At 53.9% G+C, this 20,368-nt stretch overlaps 10 protein-coding genes across 10 annotated transcripts; 2 read left to right on the forward strand and 8 right to left on the reverse strand.

Moving 5' to 3' along the window:
• Positions 1-81: 81 nt before the first annotated feature.
• RHO25_004457 (uncharacterized protein) lies at positions 82-1,604 on the reverse strand (the record flags this gene model as incomplete). The annotated part of the gene is made up of 2 exons (XM_023595381.2): positions 82-1,221; positions 1,290-1,604. 2 exons carry the CDS (start codon positions 1,602-1,604, stop codon positions 82-84), a joined length of 1,455 nt encoding a protein of 484 aa, XP_023457154.1.
• Positions 1,605-1,952: 348 nt separating this feature from the next.
• RHO25_004458 (uncharacterized protein) lies at positions 1,953-2,396 on the reverse strand (the record flags this gene model as incomplete). Its single annotated transcript, XM_023595382.2, has 2 exons — positions 1,953-1,967; positions 2,025-2,396. The coding sequence occupies 2 exons, from the start codon at positions 2,394-2,396 to the stop codon at positions 1,953-1,955; spliced, it is 387 nt and encodes a 128-aa protein (XP_023457155.2).
• Positions 2,397-3,521: 1,125 nt separating this feature from the next.
• CYN1 (Cyanate hydratase) lies at positions 3,522-4,152 on the reverse strand (the record flags this gene model as incomplete). Its single annotated transcript, XM_023595383.2, has 3 exons — positions 3,522-3,543; positions 3,609-3,726; positions 3,783-4,152. 3 exons carry the CDS (start codon positions 4,150-4,152, stop codon positions 3,522-3,524), a joined length of 510 nt encoding a protein of 169 aa, XP_023457551.1.
• Positions 4,153-4,762: 610 nt separating this feature from the next.
• Positions 4,763-5,452, reverse strand: RHO25_004460 (uncharacterized protein; the record flags this gene model as incomplete). Its single annotated transcript, XM_023595384.2, has 1 exon — positions 4,763-5,452. One exon carries the CDS (start codon positions 5,450-5,452, stop codon positions 4,763-4,765), a length of 690 nt encoding a protein of 229 aa, XP_023457153.1.
• An 803-nt stretch (positions 5,453-6,255) lies between these two features.
• Positions 6,256-7,263, reverse strand: RHO25_004461 (uncharacterized protein; the record flags this gene model as incomplete). Its single annotated transcript, XM_023595385.1, has 1 exon — positions 6,256-7,263. One exon carries the CDS (start codon positions 7,261-7,263, stop codon positions 6,256-6,258), a length of 1,008 nt encoding a protein of 335 aa, XP_023457150.1.
• A 496-nt stretch (positions 7,264-7,759) lies between these two features.
• On the reverse strand, positions 7,760-8,973 carry RHO25_004462 (uncharacterized protein; the record flags this gene model as incomplete). The annotated part of the gene is made up of 2 exons (XM_023595386.1): positions 7,760-8,147; positions 8,198-8,973. 2 exons carry the CDS (start codon positions 8,971-8,973, stop codon positions 7,760-7,762), a joined length of 1,164 nt encoding a protein of 387 aa, XP_023457540.1.
• Positions 8,974-9,469: 496 nt separating this feature from the next.
• Positions 9,470-10,817, reverse strand: RHO25_004463 (uncharacterized protein; the record flags this gene model as incomplete). Its single annotated transcript, XM_023595387.1, has 3 exons — positions 9,470-9,938; positions 9,997-10,165; positions 10,214-10,817. 3 exons carry the CDS (start codon positions 10,815-10,817, stop codon positions 9,470-9,472), a joined length of 1,242 nt encoding a protein of 413 aa, XP_023456807.1.
• Positions 10,818-11,912: 1,095 nt separating this feature from the next.
• On the forward strand, positions 11,913-16,056 carry RHO25_004464 (uncharacterized protein; the record flags this gene model as incomplete). Its single annotated transcript, XM_065602559.1, has 6 exons — positions 11,913-11,990; positions 12,363-13,436; positions 13,498-14,376; positions 14,432-14,624; positions 14,706-14,871; positions 14,937-16,056. 6 exons carry the CDS (start codon positions 11,913-11,915, stop codon positions 16,054-16,056), a joined length of 3,510 nt encoding a protein of 1,169 aa, XP_065458631.1.
• Positions 16,057-16,675: 619 nt separating this feature from the next.
• On the forward strand, positions 16,676-17,429 carry RHO25_004465 (uncharacterized protein; the record flags this gene model as incomplete). The annotated part of the gene is made up of 2 exons (XM_065602560.1): positions 16,676-16,786; positions 16,887-17,429. 2 exons carry the CDS (start codon positions 16,676-16,678, stop codon positions 17,427-17,429), a joined length of 654 nt encoding a protein of 217 aa, XP_065458632.1.
• Positions 17,430-17,905: 476 nt separating this feature from the next.
• On the reverse strand, positions 17,906-20,053 carry RHO25_004466 (uncharacterized protein; the record flags this gene model as incomplete). The annotated part of the gene is made up of 1 exon (XM_023595389.2): positions 17,906-20,053. The coding sequence occupies one exon, from the start codon at positions 20,051-20,053 to the stop codon at positions 17,906-17,908; it is 2,148 nt and encodes a 715-aa protein (XP_023457709.1).
• Between the last annotated feature and the right edge of the window lie 315 nt (positions 20,054-20,368).

Genomic DNA, 20,368 nt, shown 5'->3' on the forward strand with positions numbered 1-20,368 from the left:
TGGTCGACTGAAATGCAGCTGATCTCAGAGCCCTCGCTTGGAAGTGCTCCCGAGAACTTGAACGACTGAACTTCAACTCGTCTAAAAGCCCTTGTTTGGAAGTGCACCCGAGAACTTGGTCGACTGGACTCCAACGTTCACGTTTGCACTGCCTGCCTTAACAAGGGACTTGTTCAAGTTGAAGATTTTGGGCTGAGCGACCGACTCAGCCGTCAGGAAGCCTCCCGTCACTTCGCCAATGAACTTCTCGAAATCGCGACTCTCCTTAATGCGACACTTTCTCGTGTACTCGACGTGGCTCATGAGGGCTGTGACCTCGTCGAAACGCTTGAAGCACCACGGGCATCGAAACATCTTGATCCAGTGCATGTCACGGAAGTGCTGCTCGATCTCACGGGGTGTCTTATAGGTACAGTACATGGCCTCGTTCGCGCAAGCTGGGAACGGGCAACAGTACCCCTCCAGCAAGGGACTGTAGAAGCGCTCAGCAGAGTAGTTCGGGTCTGTTGGGTTCCAGAAATGGGTGTCGAGGATGTTGGGATTCTGCATGAGACGATGTTCCTGGATGGCTTTCCAGTCGCCAGCTGGCGGCGTGGGCTGCGCAGCAGGGAACAGCTTCTTGGTCGTGTTTTCCGTATCCCAAGCACTGGAAGCATTGGCGCGTACGACCTTGCGATTTGCTGAAGAGTGCTGCGTGGTCGCAGGAGAAGTCGGTACTGTGGCAATCTTGAGAACACCACGACGGCTCGTTCCCTGCGAACCTAACGACATCGTCCGAATGCCGTCCGAGAGGTCTTTCGGCGCCTTCTGCGGCTTTGGCTTCGGCCATGACCCCTGTGAAGCAGAGGTGGCCTCACCTGAACGGAAGTCCATGAGATCAACCTCGGGCTTCATCGGTCGGTAGCCTCCCATTTGGGCGTCGTCGTCCTGATCGATCAGAGACACGCCTCCTTGCTCCTGATCCATTGCTTCACTTCCATCAGTGACCTCGCGTAGGTCGAAGCTCTCGGTAGGTTGCTGGTACGCGGACAGGGCGTGCTGGAATTGATCGGGACCTTCCATGACCTGGTTGAGGATGTACTTGTGATTGATGCAGGCGTGAAGCATCCAGCGTCGGATTTCTTTGCATTCGTCACGCTCGATGTGACCGATCATGTGTGTAGCGCGGAGGAATTTCGTTTGGCAGCCAGGGCAGTCAATGTCTTGATCTGCCGGGTGCATCTGTCGTAAGGATGTGTTAGTGTTACTGCTGCGCTACTGAGATTATGAACTCGCATGGTCGTACTTACCTGAGTTCGATGTAACTTGCGGCCGTCGAAACTCTTGAAGTTCTCACCACAGAACTCGCACACGATATGGCGAGGCTTCTCGTCCCTTACCCTCTTCCTACCCTCGATGAAGGGGGCCATCATGTCGACCTTGTGTTGCAGGAGCTCTTCCCAGTCATCGCAGTCGACGTCGCACTTCTTGCAGTAGTAGTGCTCCGGGGTCTCGATTTTGTGGTTTCTCATCTCTTGTCTGCTGTTGAAGCGATGTTGACAGTCCGCATATGTGCAGGCGATGCCCCTCTCTCCTCGAGGCGTGTCTTCGGAAGTGTCCGACATCTTGATGGGCGATGTTGTGGGTTGTGGTGGGTGGAGCTGTGAAGGTCGGCTGTCAATGGAAATTCAAGGTGGGTTGGCTGTCGCGGTTGCCTTGTGAGCTGCGTGAAACGAATGCGCGTGCAGGTAGAAGTGAAGCTTCTTGGCGAAGCCACTGCCTTCACTTCAATGTGCACAAACTTGGAGGAAGTCGTGATTGATACATCGGATTACTCATAGGCTTATGCTTCTCAAGAATCTTGCAACGCTAAACACATCAGGTTGACAACAACGCTCATCAAAAATTGGAACCCTAGGGCGATGGATTGAGGATCGACACGATCGCGCAAGCAGCCAGCCAGCGCCTTACTGCTACAGAGTCCCTTCCTAAAGTGAAGACACAATTGTCAGCGAGTGCAACATGACTAACAAACGACAACTTACATCTGAGGATTTCGCACTATCGCTATCACTCCTTCGCTTTCCGGCCTCGATGGTGGTCCGGTTGCCAGACTCTTTCTCATCGGCATCCTGCGTAAACGGCGCGACTTGCTCGGCATTAGCCACAGAGGCTTGTGATCGCACGCGCGCGAGAATGCGCTGTTGACGTTCCCGAATACACGGAGGACGATCTGGACGTGCCTCGAACTGCATGGCGTCGAGCAGGTTGCCGCTAGGACTACGCACATGCCCTCCCTCTGGAATGTCGGCTGGGTCGATGAGAGCTGATAGCTTGTTCTTTGGTAGGGCTGAATGTGGCCGTATGGCGGCAGGTTGAAGTTTAGCGAGTCGGACTGTATCTTCAATGCTTGCCATAGCGTCGGGCCAGCCGGCCTGTGTAGGGTCGCGAGATCGGCGCGCTCTGATCGCTTTCCATGGTATGCAGTCCATGCGGTTGATGTTATCTATGTGGCCTTGCGACGAAGAGTTCGAGAGAGCAAGACGTGTTTCGTGCTTGAAGAGTGTTGGCAGCAATAACTTGCTCCCCAGCGAGCTTATGCACAGGCACCTTTTGATCGCTGTTGTTTCTCCCGGGCCTGTATCGAATTCTCTGATCAGTGTCAGGACACCGAATGCTAGTCTTGATTAGTATGAACGATCGAAAGCAATGTCCTGGCAAGCAACTCGGGACACGATGTTGAACATCGTGAACAACTGATAATGAGGATGAGAAGCCTGGCCTAGGGGTCAAGACAGCCTGCAGGCGGACTAGCTTGTCTCATCGAATACTATTGTCTGCCGTACGCCAATCGTCACGGAAGTCGGCCACCAAGCATGTGTCGGACCGGGGATCACAGTGTTTCAACCCATGGAGACATTTTCGAATTGGTAAAGCCCAGTGGCTGGCTCGTTAGTTGTGACGACCCCTCGAAACCAGCAGTTTTCATTGCAGCATATGCAAGAACTTCACGTTGTCAGCATTCTATTTAACGTTCGGCCTACCAGTCATCAAGAGACACCACGAAACATCCAATCGGCACCGCCGCAGGTGCATTGCCGGAGACCCTTGGCGAGTCGTGCGCGTGGTTTCGGAGGCCCGAACATGCGCTCGTGCGCGAGGGTGTATGCATCCCAGACATCCGTTCCGTTGTGTGAAGGAGTGACGCTAATTAAGTTGTCGCGGCAAGCCGAGACTGTATGTCGGCGAAGTGATCTGTGGCGCAGCTTGCTCGGTGAATGTCATTAGCACAAATATATGATTCCAGTCTGTTTCCGCACAGCAGAACGGAGTCCAGAGACAATGACACTTCCGGGTCTCTCGAGACCATGATTGTCTTACTGCCTGGCTTCGATAGACAGAACGCCTTGACTACGCTGCAGGAGGCAGAAAGATACAAGGAGCAACGACTCGAACCCGTCTGACAGAACATGCAGCATGGAAGGCGCGATACCGAAGGTAACTTTCTATTTTGTTCTTCGGTGGTCGTCTACCGTGCTGGTCTAGAAACGGGTATATGGTAACCTAGAGTGGTTTGAGCTGTCAGTCTCAGGTCTAGACACAAAAGCAATTCATGGAAGTGCCCATACCATTTTCCACGCAAAGTGATCTTCACCCAGTCGCCCTTATCGTCTGTCTCCTTTTCTACCTTCGTGGAGAAGGAAATAGCAGACATGATCCCATCTCCGAACTTCTCGTTCATAATAGCTTGGTGCAGTGTCAGCATACAACGTAAAGGCGAAAGAGCAGCAGGGTCCGCGGACATTTGTAAGCATAGCCATAGTTCTGCACAATCTCGTATAACCTGTACATCAATGGCTCACGAGGCGGCATCTCCATAGAACGGCCCCGGTCCGGCAACGCCGCGATTTCGGTCTGGAGTAGCACATCTTCTGGGATATCGAGAACCTCTGCGAGCTTCGTGATATCTTCTGGAGATGCATTGGCCTGACCATAAAAGATCGCGGCAGTCGAGACCTCTTCTCGTCCAAGGGCCTTCGCGATAGTTTCAAACGACAGGTTCTTGCTCTTTTTGGCAGCGAACAACACGGAACTGTGGGCTGGTAGCTTCGGCGCAAGATCCGCTGTGAGGACCGTGATGGGGTGGCCGCTGGATGTGCCTTGTGCTGCCATTGTGGTGCTGTCGAATGATCGTAATTTGGTAAGCCGTGTATGGGTATGCAGCCGCGCCAGTCGCAGAAACAAGAGCAGAGGCGCAGCCTTCTATACTTCCCTTTTCTATCTCCGCCTCTGTGATGCAAGCAGCTCCAGAGCTGCGAAAGAGGAGCTCCATCCCATGCTTGCAGGGTGCTGCTACGATTTCGGGTTCATGAGTGGCCAGTGAGATGCGGAGCTCACGCCTGCGTTACTCCACTGATGACATTATGTCTGCGTCGTAGTAGTCTTTATCTATCGAGTCGCTTGCATCCGCTTTGTGGCCGAAGCATGGAACGCGAGTTGCCTGGATGGCCGGGTGAAGCAAGCTCAAGCTGGCCCGGATCACGGCAGCGTGGGACGGAGACGTCTCGGTCTCTGCGCCATCACTCGTACTTCGCCGCGCAGGTATTCGCAGACGGCGACAGATAACGAAAGTGCCTACGAGATGAGATGAAGTGAATTGATAACACGAAGAAGCAAGAAGAGCAGATCTGTGTCGGACATCCGTTGACGCGAGGACGCTGCAAGTCTGCCGAGGCCGACCGCCCGCGACGACGCTTCTCGACTAATGAATCACGCCAACTACCTACACATAATCCGGCATATCGACGAACAACTTCGCGATCTCAGCTCTATACAGACTCGCCAACATCTGCGCCTCCAATTCACTGTACTTCCGCGTTTTCTGCCACCTCCCGCACCAAACCTCCGCCATACGATCGAGCTGCTCTTCAATCGACCTCCTCGACCCTAGCGTAAACGTCGCTGTCTTTGTCTTGGTGCCGTCCAAATAGAACCGAATGTCCAGCCTGCCGCGAGGATGAAAGAGCTGTCGTAATATTCGCATATGGTCCCAGTCAATATTAAGGGACACCGGTGGGCTCTGCTGCCCTTTGAAAGACGCCAGGCTTATGGTGACATGTCGCATTTCTCGGGCCTGTTCATGGCCTATCCTTTGCGCCCATGTTTGTATCTGCTCAATGACCTCGCTCTTTTGCTCGCTTTTGAGATACTCCGTTTGTATACAGAATCGATTGATGGAGTAGTACACTGGCAGTGTCTCCCATCGTAGTTGTCTGCTGACTGCAGGAAGACCGCGAATGAGTAGAGGAGACGCTTCGTGTTGGTCGGTCATGGGATAAGCCGCGAGGCCATCGTCCTGACTGCCACGGCCGAGGTATATCGTTTCGAGTCCGTTGTCTCCTTCCAGCAGGGTGTATTCGTAGATCGCATTGCGCAGCTCTGCCGGCAACCTGCTCAACAATGAGGTTTCCATACTGGGTAGTAGACCTGACTTCAGCGATATTGGGAATATGAGAGAGGGGTTGTGCGCTAGATCCTTGTCACGAGCAATTGTCCGCGTGTTTGGTTCTTGCTTGGAGTCCAGTGACACCTGTCTCAGATTGGAAGCAAAGAAATCATGTACTCGATTGAATGAATGGCAGAAGGTAAGCTCGAGACAGACAAGCCTTACACTACACTTCTAAGCCTAATCAAACTTTCTAGACATTCGGCAGTGGAAAGGGTGAGGGGAGACAGTCGCCTCGGACATGTTCCTGCAGGGACGTTTACTAGACATCGCAGACCTCCCTTGCCAGATCACGTTTCTGGATGGTCCACGCCGTTGGCGCATGAGCTGATTGGCGTGGACGAGTGACAGCAGGCACAGGATAGGAAGCAGCTCGCTGTTGAGAGGTGAACCCTGGCGCATGACTTTGTCGATCCATGCAGGGTCCTCGCAAGGCTGAGCTTCAAACCGAGTGTTCGGGTGGGTTTCTGCACATACCTACTGCCGGAAGGAATTGAGACTCCGTGCTCCTCTCTACTCCTGGAACTCGAGTGCACTTCGATCATCGTATCTCCGCCTTGTGCAGCGTAGCTCAGGCGATCTGTCTCGACAAGCGAGGCAGTTGCGGAACCCAATTGACGAGAGAGAGAACCAATATGCGATAATGTATTCTTGTTCCGCTTGCTAACATCTTCGCACGCATTGCTAAAGTTTACACCAGGTACCTTGATAGTCGCAAAGAAAATCAGAGTCAGGCCTCTTCCGCAGGGGTGTTATCCAACTCCTCTTTCCTATCGAGGGACATTATTCGTCCCGTTGTAAGCCTTGCTAGGCCCGCCGCAATAGTTTGTACAGACTGGCTCTAGCGCTGTCTTCTGGCCGCCAGGCTCTGAAGTTGGTTTCGGGTCATCAGGCTCTGGAGCTGGCTTCGAAGTTGGCTTCGAAGTTGGCGCTGCATTTTGCTTTGCAGTTGAAGTTGGCTCTGGAGTTGGCTGTGAAGTTGGCTGTGAAGTTGGCTCCATTCCCACACCCTTCGGACACATTTCTGGGCAAGGCGGATGCATGCAGCTTTCATATTTGGGGTTCCCCTCAATCTGGACTTCCCCTACTCCATAGAAATAACATTCTGGGTCTTTCCTGTAGCGCATCTTGCAATGGGCAGGGCTCCATCCAAACCACATTTTACTAAACGGGTGAGAACGCACCTGACAGCTAACCCAAGGTCTGCCTGCTATCGCTGCTTTCGTAATTTCACCTCTACAGGCCTCGACCGTTTTCCATGCTGGCCAAATGCCCAGGAGTCCCTTGAAGCCGAGCTCGAAGAAATTGCCGCGACAATACCAACCTTCGGTTCTGTATCCTCCCTTACGAGAGCGTCTGTGATGTTCCTCGTCGGTGATGCCGGGCTCTTCTTCATAGATGCCGTGGTACATGTCGTTGAGACAGTATTGGAGGTCAATCGCATTTGTCTTTTTGATATCTCTTGACTGGTCAAAATACACTGCGTTATCGAGGCCGTGAAATGTCGAGTCTATTTTCCCTCTGCCACGGTCGGGCCATGGCTGTTCGCTGTAGTACATCGGACTAAATTGTCCGTGTCCTCTGCCCGGATCGCATCTATAGTATGGGTTGTCCTGTGGGTTGTCAGGTTTGCCAGATGGTTCGTCAGAAGGGTCGTCAGATGGTTCTTCAGATGGGTCCGCAGAAGTGATGTTCAGCGGACTGGCGATGACCAGGTTGTTGACAATAAGGAGACCGAGGATGGCTAGGGTTTTCGCAGAAAGCTTGAAGAGATTCATGGTGAAAAGTTGTCACCGGTTGTGGTAGTGCTGTTTCAGAGACTTTTCTGCGCCACAGGTTTGCCTTTGGCCAGATCAGTGGGCTCAGTGCGTTTGACTATTCAGAGACAGGGAGAGGCACTTCGGCAGGGGGGTCGGCCTCACATACGGCTGCAGCAGACCAGCGCGTCGAAAAGATGTATGTGAGAAGGATAGAAGCAAGAGGAAGTTCAGCTGTCAAATCTGAGAAATACTCGTGACAGGTGTCCTGGAAAGACCTCCGGTAGGCATAAGCATACCTTCCGGTGAAAAAGTGCAGACATGGTCGTATCGAATGTCTTTCGAAGCTTCTGTTAGCCTTGAGAAACCGGATCCACTTATTGGCAAGTTTTCGTGTATTATCGGTCGGACTCACGCCTCTCACAAGAAATGGAATTACTGATGAGTGCCGTGCCGTGCGGGCTCTTCGCCAGTCCCAGCGGTACGCACAATAGCAACCACCTTGCCGCTATACATCTCACTTCCATCTCTGCCGACTCGGTCCGGATGTTCTCGGCCCCCACACCTTAACATTCTTCGCTTTTTCGCCAGCCTCTGTCTTCGCGCCGTAGATTTGAGCTACTCGGGCAATATCTCCCTCACTGATACCGGCTTTGCTCGGATCCGGGCTACCGCCCATGTACACGGCTTGGCTATTGTCTTTCCTGAAAATGACTTTCTTGCCGGGCTCGATTGCGCCGGTGTCGGAGCTGTATATCATTATACTGTCGAAGTCGAATCTGACTGAACCGTCGAAGGCCTGCCATAAGAGCGCGACTTCATCGTGGCCTTCGGCAAAAGTGCTGGACATGGCGTAATCGACGGCTTCGGGGAAGTAGTGCTTGGCTATGTGGCCTCGTCGTGCTCTATGAACTGTCAGCGACTGATGAAAATGCTGGGGTAGAACGGACCATACGCAATCTTGACCCTTTGGTCAATTGTCTGATCGTCTTCGAAGTATCCGCGCTCGTCGATGGTCACTCTTCGAATGGCTGCCTCATAGCCGTCTAGGTTCTTGATCTGATACCAGAGATATTGGTCACGATCCGCCCTCTGATGCTCGTGAGCCAACCCGATGACATGGCCAAGCTCGTGCATCATATACACGACGGCTTTCGCTTCCTGTCGATTTCTGTCCGTGGGTTCATAGCTGCAGAACTTGAGATAATGGCGGGAAGGCGCAGATGGCTCGCCTGGAGAGATATACGAGTAGCTTGTTGTCGATAGAGTCTGGCATGCAGATCCATCATTCCACTTGTGATCATGGTCTCTCGTTTCGTCCGAGATCGCGAGAGCATCCCTAGCCACATTCGAATTGCCGCAAAGACAGTATTTCTCATCGCCACAGCCGGGGTCTGGGATGATGTGAAGTGCTGAGAGGTAATTCTTACCGTCAGTCCATGCTGGACTCCAACCTGCAACAGCTCGAAGGACTATCTTGCCCAAGTTCTTTGCCGAGCGTTTATCTTTGAAGCAATATCGAACGGGCATCGTGTTGGGGTCAGAACGCGTTGCCGGCCATCGATATCTGTATGGAGCAACGTGCGGGCCATTTTTGGGCATGTCAGGTACACCAAACCATCGCTTTACCAGACCTTCGCTGGCACCTGCTTCACCTTCGATAGGCGAGCAGGGAATAGTGAAGCGGGGACAGCATGCAAGGAGTACGAAAATGGTAGCGGGGAGTCGCATATTGATAGCTGTAAGTGTCGCTGTAGGTCTTGTTGCGAGTTCTTTATTGAAATGCCATGCCGCGCAGGCCATGCTTTTGAAAGAATCTTGATACCACGCGATCGTGCGGACAGGCGAGATATAGAGTCAGCTGAATGTGGCTCAAGTATCGCCATGGTGATTGCTGCATCATCAACGACCGCGGAAAATGACCTGACCCTTTCGTCAATACCAGGGTCCGCGATGTCGGATAGTCGAGTGTATGGCTGGGGTGGTCCTCCAAGGGTTTGGAGTGTATTCAACCCAATGAAGAGTAAGATGTGGGACGGGAGGATGGGAGGACGCCTGACATGTTTCTCGTAGTTATTGACGCACACTGAAGCCGAGCAAAAGCAAAGTGTTGGGAAGGGTTTATATTATAAATCAGCTTCTGCAAGACTCAACATGAGGATCCACACACTGATGGACATGACTGACCGCAAGTTCAGCATTGTGACATGTGCACACCGCCACAGCACTACTGTGCATTCTTTCCAACCCGATGCTCGTCCCTCTTCGTGAAGTTGCTCTTGTTCGGAGGTGGCACTGCGACCCAAGGCCCATCCCGAATCTTGACTCGCATGCCCTGTGGAGACCAATCGTTCTCGCCTGTCTTAGCGGCTTCACATTGTGGCGTTTTGGCATCGTACAGATGTGCGATAGCAGCAACATCACCTTCCGTAATCTTGGCATGTCCGTCCTTTGAGCCTCCCTGCCAGACTGGCGATCCGTCGTCACGCCTCTTGAGAACCCATTTCTTCTCGTCATCTGGCTTGCCGATACCACCCCCGCAGGAATCGTAGATCATGATGCTATTGTAATCAAAATCCACAGAGCTTTCGGCAGTTCTCAGCGCACGTTCCAAGGGCGTTGCAGCAAATTGATCACGCTTTAAGAATTCGTACAGGATGGGCCAATACTTTTCGGCAATGTTGCCACTTTCGAAGCTTTATCAATGCGCAATCAGTTCGAGTTCTCACGTTCGAATGTGCTTCAATCACTCACAGTCTCACTTTCCTGACCCGGAGCGGCATATCTTTGTCAAAGATATTCTTGGGGTCTCTTTCCAGAGTCTCGTCAAGTTTTTCGTAGCCTACTAAGTTCCATGGCTGGAAGACCAAGAATTGGTCTCTATCTTGTCGTTGGTGTTCGTGTCTGAGGCCTAGTGCATGCCCTGTGCTTCTCATCAGCTCCCCATCACGCTCTTCTTACGGGCCCGTACCTAGCTCATGAGCCATTTCACGAACGGCGAACACCAAATTCCTCTCCTGGTGCCTCTGAGACTGTCCATTCCAGCCTCCAAATTTCAAGAAATGGCGCCATGGCTGAACGGGTGCATGCGGGGCAAGGTAGATGAAGCCGACCGTAGTCACTGTGCAGCATTCTTCACTATCGTTCCATTTGTCGTCCCCGTCTTTGGTCACGTCAGATATGACCAATGAATCAGTCTTTGCCCAACTGTTATCACAGATGCACTCGTCCGGATTTATGCATTGCGGGTCGGGGACGATTGACATCGAAGTCACAGCTATGGCCGGTGCCCATATTCTGATTGCGGCATCGAGGATTTCTCCGAGATTCTTGGCCGACCGTTTGTCCTTGAAACAGTAGTAAACAGGCTGTGAAATCCGCGGCGTTGTGCACACTACGGGCCAGGCAGACTGATAGGGATATCTTGATCCCTGAGATTCTTTCGTGGCAACAGAATACCATCTCTTGGATAGGGGAACATCGTCGGGGACTGTCTGATTGGTAGCCTCAAACAAGTGTGCGTGACCGAAGAAGCATCCTGCGAGTATCGAGGACAGCAGCGCTAAGTACTTCATTTTGCGGTGTGCGATAGGGCTGCGCTCCGCGGAGGTGCGTTAAGTGTGACCGATGTGCTCGCTCTTGGGATATGGAGAGCAGTCGTTCTTGGGAATGGGAGGAGTTTTATGTGAGACTGGGGCTTTGAAATACAGCTCGTCAAGGTCTTGTGAACGTTAGCAATCAGCGCATATGACTACAGGATGTGACGTTTGATGATGAGACCTGGAACGTGTGGTCTTTGCGTGAAATGGCCTAGTCATGAGGCTCAAAGCAATCACTGGGAAGCATGCTTCTCTCCGACGCGATATCGGAGACTACACTGCCTTCAGGGCTCCCGGAGAGCGGACGACTGGTTTCCGTCTAGAGTGACAGTAGTGTTGTGACTACTTCGTCGTGGCTGAGAGCTCTCATTCTGGGTCCATCTTCAATGCGGCCAAGCGAACCAGCAGTGAAGCCTCTATCGGACTGGACACGAGAGTATTTGCTTGCGTTTGCTTTCGAGGTAGAGTGGCGGGCGGTGTTTCGTGTCATCTTCTCACATTCGGAGCGCGGTGACTTGCAGAATGATCTGGATACACAGCCATTTGAACGACGATTGCGGTGTCGCACGTGTGGCACATGGAGCTGATTTTTGGTCAATCGCCTCACGGCCTCGAGTAGGCTATCCATCGAACAGGCCATAATTTGTGGACGCATGCTTCTGCCGACTGTGGCTCCAACGCGAATTCCGATTCCGCATGATCTTGGAGCCAGCGCTGGCTGTATTTTGAAGGACGAAGGAGAACAATCATGGCCGACGAGCTTGAATCAAATGTCCGTTGCGGCGATGGACGAGATGAAGTCTGCGGCTCGGCAGATGAGGATGGCCACTTGCCAGGGGGCCCTGCCGCCGGACCAGGTAGTCGTCGCGGAGGTCCCACCGTCAGCTGTCCCGCGGCGGGACCAATACGGTGCTGAGGGGGGCATCTCGCGAAGGGGGTCGTCGGTCGTCTTCACTTCCACCAGCGCGTCGGCGGGCGTATGGGCGGACGGCGCAGCAGCAGTTCGTTTGGTCGGCGGCAAAATTGTGAAACGATGAAACGACATGGGAACGCTGGCGCGCCGTCGACGTCATGCTCGAGCGCGCTAAGATTGACCAGCGGCAGCGCCAAGCGACAAACAACAACTCGGGCGCGGGCAGCAGGTTTGCGGTGAGCGCCAACCGCCAGCAGCATACCACACTGCAACGGGAGCGACCTCGAGAGCGGCGCGCGTGAATTTGACGAGTGTGAAAGAGCACGGCGCAGAGCGAGGACCACGCATTCCACGAGTCGAACGGCTACTGTACGAACAAACGGCTTGCTGAACGAGCCTCCGCCGATCGATCGCGTCGCACCTGCTCCATTCACCACCAGGAGAAGCACCACCAGGAGAAGCACCACCACCACCTCCTCCTCCTCCTCCTCCGCCCGCACTCCCGACAACACTCGCTGGTCGAGCTCCGCTCCCTCTCCTCGCTCGCGCCGACCTCATCGCCCCCCTGCGACCCTTCGCGCCTCGCCCACCCTTGAGTTATGAACTAGGCCATGGCCACTCCCGCCGTGAACACCTCCCAGTGCGGCGGCGGCTTCTGGGACCTGCTGACCTGTGGTGGTGGCAGCGCGGGCAACAGCGAAGGCCAGACCATCAACACTTTGCTGGCCTCGTTGATCGGTTCGTTTGCCTCGCTCGGCGCCCAGGTCCTGCTGTTCACCCTCCTCCGCCTGCAGCTGTCGAGAATCTACCGCCCGCGATCCTACCTTGTGCCCGAGAAGGAGCGAGTTCCTGCGCCGCCCAAGGGCTTGATCGGTTGGCTCTATCCCGTCCTCACCACCAGCAACCTGACCATCATTCAAAAATGCGGTCTCGATGCCTACTTCTTCCTTCGCTTTCTGCGAATGCTGGTCAAGATCTTCTTTCCCGCTGCCTTCCTCATCCTACCCGTTCTCTTGTCCGTCAACGCCACGGGCAGCGGTAACAACCGAGGCTTGGACAAGTACTCCATCTCCAACATTGGAGACCAGCAGGGCTATCGATTATGGTCGCACACCTTTCTGGCCTGTATTTTCCTGCTGTGGACCGGCTATGTCGTTGTACACGAACTGAGGAGCTACATTCGTGTCCGTCAGGCTCATCTCACGAGTCCACAACATCGCTTGCGCGCCTCTGCTACCACCGTTCTGGTGCCTGGCATTCCAAGCAAGTGGCTGACTTACGAAGCTCTGTCGGGCCTATACGATGTCTTTCCAGGCGGCATCCGCAATATCTGGATCAACCGCAATTACGACGCCCTCGCGGACAAGATTAATTATCGCAATAAGATTGCAGAAAGTCTTGAAGATGCCGAGACGGTGCTTATCAAAAAGTGTCGCGCTGCGCACATGGAGAAAGAGAAGAAAGAAGCGAAGAAAGCCGGCCAGAAGAGCAAGACCAAGACGGAGAAGAAACAGGAGCGAGCGGCCGAGGACGCCGCTGCCGACCGCATGGCCGAGAGCGAAGGCTACAGTGCTGGTGAACAACGAGAAATGCCCCAAGGAGTTCAAGAGGCTGTCGAAGAAGGCGATCATCTTGTTCACGATAAGGAGGGTGCAGATGGCACTAGTGCAGCGGATTCTGAGGTGAGCATCATGCTTAAGTACTCCGTCGACCTCGAGAAGTGGAAAACTGACCATTGCACAGAAACGATCAGCAAAGCTCGATGGTGCCCACTCACGCGCCAGCGACGAGACTCTGACGAGACCGTCTGGTGGCTCGAGACCCCCTCAAAACGGGCTGGAAATTGAAGAGCCAGAATCACACGGCAATCGAAATTCAGTGCTGGATATGTTCAAAAACAACGACAAATCGCTTCGTTTCCCCTCTCCGGAGCCTCACGCCGCAGAGGGCGACGACGAATTCCCACTTCACACAGCAAAAACCGCATCAAACGAGGCAAGGGCTCCCGAGAATAAGAAGACTTGGTGGCAAACGCTGGCTTTCTGGCAATCTGGTGACGATGTTCCTGTCGAGTATGGCAAGGCCTTTGACGAGCAATGGGATGAAGACCAGGATGAAGAACCTTACTGGCGCCGTTACATTCAGCCCAAAGATCGTGAGACCATGCGGCTACCACTGTTCAGTCCTACCTGGTGGCCCAGCATACCACTGGTTGGCAAAAATGTCGATCGCATCTACCACCTGAGACGTGAACTCGCTCGCATGAATTTGGAGATTGAAGATGACCAGAACCACCTGGAACGATTTCCCTTGATGAACTCCGCCTTCATCCAGTTCAATCATCAAATCGCCGCTCATATGTGCTGTCAATCGCTTAGCCACCACATTCCACAGCAAATGGCGCCCAGGCACGTCGAAATTGACCCCGACGACGTAGTCTGGGACAACCTGTCCATGACTTGGTGGGAACGCATCATCCGCACAGGCATAGTGCTGATAGCCTGCGTTGGGTTGATTATCCTCTACGCAATTCCTGTTGTCTTCACATCGCTGCTCAATCGAGTGTCAGATCTGACAGCCAGGTTCCCGTGGCTCGCATGGCTCAACGATGCTCCATCAGCGGTGAGTATCCACTGCATTGACTTCCGCAGTCATCATTATGCTAACGCCTCTACAGTTGATCTCCATCATCCAGGGTATCCTGCCACCCGTTCTCCTGAGCGTGATACTCCTCCTCGTACCTATGATCTTCAGGTTCCTTGTAACACATCAAGGCGTGCCAACGGGCAACGATAGGGAACTGGGTGTCCAGTCTTGGCTCTTCGCCTTCTTGTTCATCCAAGTGTTCTTGGTGGCAACGATCTCCGGTGGTAGGTGGATTATTTACAGCTTTGGACTACCCGCTGTTGTACTTGTTTGAAAACCAGCTGTGATGCTAACGCAGTGCACAGGTCTGGTCCAGCTGGCCGTGACGATTGCCAGGAATCCCGCAAGCATTTTGGAAACTATCTCCTCCTCGCTTCCGAAAGCGTCCACGTATTTCTTCTCCTACCTAACAGTTCAGGCCTTCTCGAATTCGGCTAGTGCCCTTATTCAGATCGGCAGTCTCTTAGGGTGGTGAGTTATTCATACGGCCTCAGAAGTCCCACCTTCACACAGAGCTAGTGCTAACTCGTCTCCAGGTTTATTCTGGCACCCATTCTTGACTCCACCGCACGGCAGAAATGGCGACGCCAAACGACGCTGAATAAGGTCCAGTGGGGCTCTTTCTTCCCTCTGTTCACGAATTTCGCTGTCATTGGCATGATCTACTCCATTATCGCGCCTCTGATCTTGGTCTTTGTGATCATCATCTTCGCGTTATTTTGGATCGTCTATCGATACAATGTGCTTTTCGTCTACCAGTTCCGGCACGACACTGGCGGCTTGCTGTTCCCGGTTGCCGTCAATCAGCTCTTCACGGGATTCTACTTCATGGAGCTGTGCCTGATTGGTTTATTTTTCACCTCGACAGACGAAGATGGAAACGTGTGCTACCCGCAGGCTATCGTCATGATTGTCGCGCTCGCCGCCACCGTTCTCTTCCAGGTGATCTTGAATCAGAGCTTCAAGCCGCTTTTCCAATACTTACCCATTACTCTCGAGGACGAAGCGGTGATCCGTGACGAACAATTTGCAAAGGCGCAGGAGAGCAAGTTTGCGGCGCTCAGGCAGGTACAAAGTGCAGAAGAACACGAAGAAGATGAACATGCGGCAGAAGAGATTGTCAGAACCGAGTCTGAAGGCGCTGTGGGTCGGCCATCTTCATCCAGGCCACGGCCCTCGCATGACTGGAAGAATCGAAATACGCCGCAGCAGTTGTTCAAGACGGAAGCATGGAAGAAGGCTGCACCGGAAGCTGTCGCCCGGCTGCGATTTCTCGCTGACGGCAAGAGAACAAAAGGGATGGAGCCAAAGCACGATGTCGAAGCACAGCACACCGTCGGCGACGTCCTCTTCGGCGATTTTGCGGATGAAATTGAGGATCTGACTCCCGAAGATCGCGACCTTCTAGTTCGTTACGCGTTCCAACACAGCGCGCTTCGAGCAAGGCGGCCGGTCGTATGGATCCCCCGCGACACACTGGGTGTCAGTGATGACGAGATCAAGAGAGCCAAGAAAATGTCCACGGTAATGGTTGACGGAAAGGAGACGACCAACATTTGGATGAGTAATGAAGGTACCGCCATCGACGGCAAGGGGCGGGTTGTTTTCCGCAAGAGTCCTCCCGACTTTAGTAATGTCGATCTGGTGGCTCTTTGAGCAGGGTTTAGCTGATTTTGCATCTACTCCAGCGTTCTTAGCGATACACACACAGCATAGGTCGGGCATGCATACACATCTTTCATCCGCGCAACGATTCGCTTTCAACAAGTATCTTTTGATGTACCATGTCACGCATGTCACCCTGCCCAGGATCGCGGACGGACGGACGGATCCACGGGAGTCAGACAAAATCGACTCATGATCCTCTGGCACATAACAGTGGAACGTCGAGCGAATCCGGATCCCGCGGCTCCAGCAGATCTAGCCGACGGTGTCCGATGTTTCGTAAAGCTCTCGGCACAGTGCCATAGTCACTTCGGTCCGTCCATGAAAATAGGCTCCTAGGCATCATATTCGGCTTGCTGTCTTGGAGAGACTCTGTCGCACATGGCAAAATTTGAGGCTCGGTTTTTTTTAAAGAAAAAAAAAGGAAATCACAAAGACAACACGAATGCCGCGTGCAGAGCTGAATCACTTCTCGAGCATGCTGATACTTGAACGATCATCTCTCGAATAAGAGATTAGGTACTGAGAGAACAAAAGGAGATAGTGTTGCGATATCGATTTTCTCGGTCACTCGAGCGACACTATCGACACATACTCCACGTCAGCGAAAATGAAGCTGAATCTGAAGCTGTCAATGTTATTCATCCTGCTGATCACAGCCGTGCAAGGCGTGTTGGCATGGGAAGCCCACCCTAACACCGCTGCCGGCGACATCAAATCGGTAAGCAACCTTTCCCAGCTGCACTGAACTCCAGCGATTAATCACCGCCATTTGGAAAACCCCCAGAAACCCCTCTTGCTAATCTCAGCGCCCCTTATAGAAGGACAGAGACAAGCTCCTAAAATGTGTCAACAACTGGGCTTACGCCGAAAGCCAAGTCAACGCCACCACCGGCTACCCTCTCGTCCACCCTGTACAAGGCGACTGGGAACACCTCCCCAAAGTCCTCGGCATAAACAACACCAGCGAACTCCGCAACGAAGACCGCTGGATATGCGGAAACCGAACTTTCCAAGACGGAAAAATTGGAACTCCCCATAAACGTCTCGTTTTACGAAATGTTTGTCTCAGAAGTATGCGTTCTGCAGCGCGTCTAGGGCATGATGCCTTTTATTGCCATTCTCGTACTCCCAAGGGGGGTCATATGTTTGCGGGATGGGCACCGATTGGTGGGGAGATGTGTGAGGATTTCAAGATTGGGAAGGAGGGTGTTGGGGGGATTTGTTCGGAGCCAGGAGGTCATTATTGGTCGCGTCAGCCGGGTGCTGCGGAGTTGCCGGTTGGGTTTGATCCGAGGAAGAAGAATCCGTGGCCGAAGACGAAGAAGCCGAAGAAGAAGCCGGAGGATCATGGAGGGAGGTAGGTGGGTGGGTGGGGAAGCTGGGGGGTTGGATTTGATGAGGAGGGGTTTGAGGAGAGAGATGGCGGTATGAAGTGGGAAGCGGACATATTTCTTGATTTGGCGTGCTTTTTCTTGGGGTCAAGATGTGTCTGATAGCTCTACATGTACGTAGAGAGATGATCTCAATGGAAGCTAAATTTGAGTGAAAAGAGGGAGCCCTCTGCGCTCAGCTTGACCTCGGGCAAGACTAGACCTGTACAATGGATAGGGAGCGAATCCCTCAATTGTCTCTACCGATGAAGAGCAGCAGAGATGCTGGCTCCGTACTTGATGAAGAGGTCGAAAAGTCTCGAACAGGGCCGCGGCGATTGCTTTTATGCACTACCCTAGTACCGCTACACATACCGTGTCATGAGCGTTGGTCTGCTGTTCGCGAGTAAGATACCTGTTCGCGCACGACATCTGCGCGATCTTGAAAGACCTTCTTGACCCTTGCTCTAGTTCGCCTCTTTGTCCTCTTTGGCGGCCGTATCGTCCTGCACACTCTTGCTTGGCCTTCGCTCCCTACTGTCTCGACGCTCCCTGCTATCTCGACGTTCCCTACTGGCTCTCCTAGGGCGATCGTGGCTTCGCTCTCTAGCACGCTCCCCTCGATCACGACTTCTGTCCCGGTCTCTGCTGCGGCTTCTCTCGCGACGTCGCGGAGACTCGTCTCCCGGACGCACGCGTTTGCCGCCCGGAATGTACCGATCGATATCACCTGGCCGATCGCGGTCCTCGTACCGTGCTCGTCGACGTGGCATATCACGCTCGTCGCGGATGATAGACGAAAGACGGTCGCGCTCTTTCTCCGAGTCCTTGTCTCGTTCACGGTCCCTCGGTGTCTCCTTTCCGTCGTCATCCCGAGTACGGCGTCTCGCGGGCGATCGATCACGGTCGTCATCGTCGGCGCGCCTTCGTGATCGTGAGCGTTCTCTTCGGCGAGGAGGCGAGCGGGAGCGTGTCTTCTCTGCCTTGTCGTCATCTTCGCGTGCTCTACGGGCGGCAGGGCCGCCGGGAATGTATCGATCAATCCCAACCGGACTACGGCTGCGATCATCCCGACGGCGCTCCCTTGATCGATCTCGCGAGCGTTCTCGTCGCCTCGCAGGGGAGCGAGTTCTCGTTCTGTCCCTCCTACGCGGTGGACTGCGGCTATCATCACGTCGGCCTGGTCGATATATGTTCAAGCCTCGGGGCGGACTCCGGCTGCGAGCAGGACGCTCCACCACTTCGCCTTCATCGCGTTCATCCTCGCGCTTCCTGTCTCGCACTCGGTCTCTGTCCCGGTCTCTGTCGCGGTCGCGGTCGTCTCTGGGACGTTGACGAGCCTTCCATGCTTCCCGCTCAGCACTAATGTCGCGGTAGAGGGTTTCTCGCCGATCCCGTGGGTCACGGGCATCACGTCGCAGTCGGCGATCATCGGGCGAGGGATCGCGTCGTCGGATAGAGCGAGCAGGAGAAGGAGATCTAGGCCGAGACGGTCTTGCTCGTGACTGATCTCTCTCCCGCTCCCGCTCGCGCTCCCTGGCTCGCTCACGATCGCGTGCAGGTCCAGTGGGAGCTGATGGAGGGGCTCGAGAGATTTCTGGCCGGTCGCCCTTCTTCAACGTGAGAGACGTGGGAACCAAGTCCCTAGGTCTCTCGTTTCGTGCTGAAGACGACTGTCTGAGACGGGGAGGTGGCTCCATGCTCTCGCTTCGCTCCAGCTCCGGACGTCTTGCTTTCTCTGCCATCACCTCACCCTCTTTGAGCAATGCTTCTAATGCTTCCGCCTCGAGTCGCTTTTGCTCACGCTCAGCACGCTCCTTCTGGCGACGTTCGCGCTCTTCCTGCAGAGCGCGTTCTCGCTCTTCGGCCTCCTTCTTTGCCTTCTCGCGCTCCTCATTGAATTGCCTGATTCGCTCTCGCTCGCGCTCTTTCTCGGCTAGCTTCCACGCTTCTCGCTCCGCGCGCCGCTTGGCCTCTCTCTGCAGACGCTCAGTCTCTTTCTGCAACGCTTCTTGTTTCTTCTTCAACATCTCCACCTCTTTGGCTCGCTTCTCGCGTGCTTCCTTCTTGCGACGAGCTGCTTCATCTTCCTTGTGCTTGACAGCACGCTCCTTCTTTCTCTGCTCAGCCTCCATAGCATAAGCTTCATCGGTCTTGCTTCCTTTTCGAAGCTCCTCATCCGCGGCCTCGTCGCCGATCTCCTTGCGACGGATGTCACGTAATGTGCGCTCCGCGTTTGCCATGAACTGATCGATGTAGTTATTGATGTCTTGCTCGGTCTTAACGTAGACTTCGGCACGCGAAGCAGCGCCTTCGAGTAGTGGTGCAGCAATGCGTCGGTCTGGCTTTAGGTATTTGATCGGATCGCGGTCGATTTCGTTGGTGGTAAAGCTGCGCAGAGCATTCTCAAACATGCCCCGATTGGCGCTCTCGTTGTACTGCTGGAACGCCTTCTTCCGCAATACGTCGAATTCGCCCTGTTTCTTGAAGGTGTGGAGCATGCCATCGATGGCCGAATGCTGAGTGCTCGACAGCGGCAGCTCAGAGATTTTGGGCTTCTTGCGCGCGGGCAATTCGAAGTCACCCGTGCCCGAAATGGCGACGTCTGTAGCCATGGCGGCTACGACGATTGTTGGTGGTGATGTTGTTCTGGAATCGAGGTGGAAGTCCCTTGGTGGTGCGTCGCGAGTAGGACGTCGGAGATGGCGCGTCCAGAGCCCCGACCAGCTGTGGCACAGCAGTCGAGATGTGGCTTGTCGGCAAGAACCGAGCAGTGCGCACAGAGCTTCACATGGGGCGCATCATGAGGAGTTGCGAGTTGCTGTCGGGAGATCCATTGTGAACTACTGCACGCCCACGCGACACTCCTCGTGCTCATCTGCGACACTCACCACCATACATACGGGCAGGTTCCCACAGCACAATCCCGT

Source organism: Cercospora beticola, chromosome 3 (genome assembly GCF_033473495.1).
Source record: "Cercospora beticola chromosome 3, complete sequence".
Taxonomy (NCBI): domain Eukaryota; kingdom Fungi; phylum Ascomycota; class Dothideomycetes; order Mycosphaerellales; family Mycosphaerellaceae; genus Cercospora; species Cercospora beticola.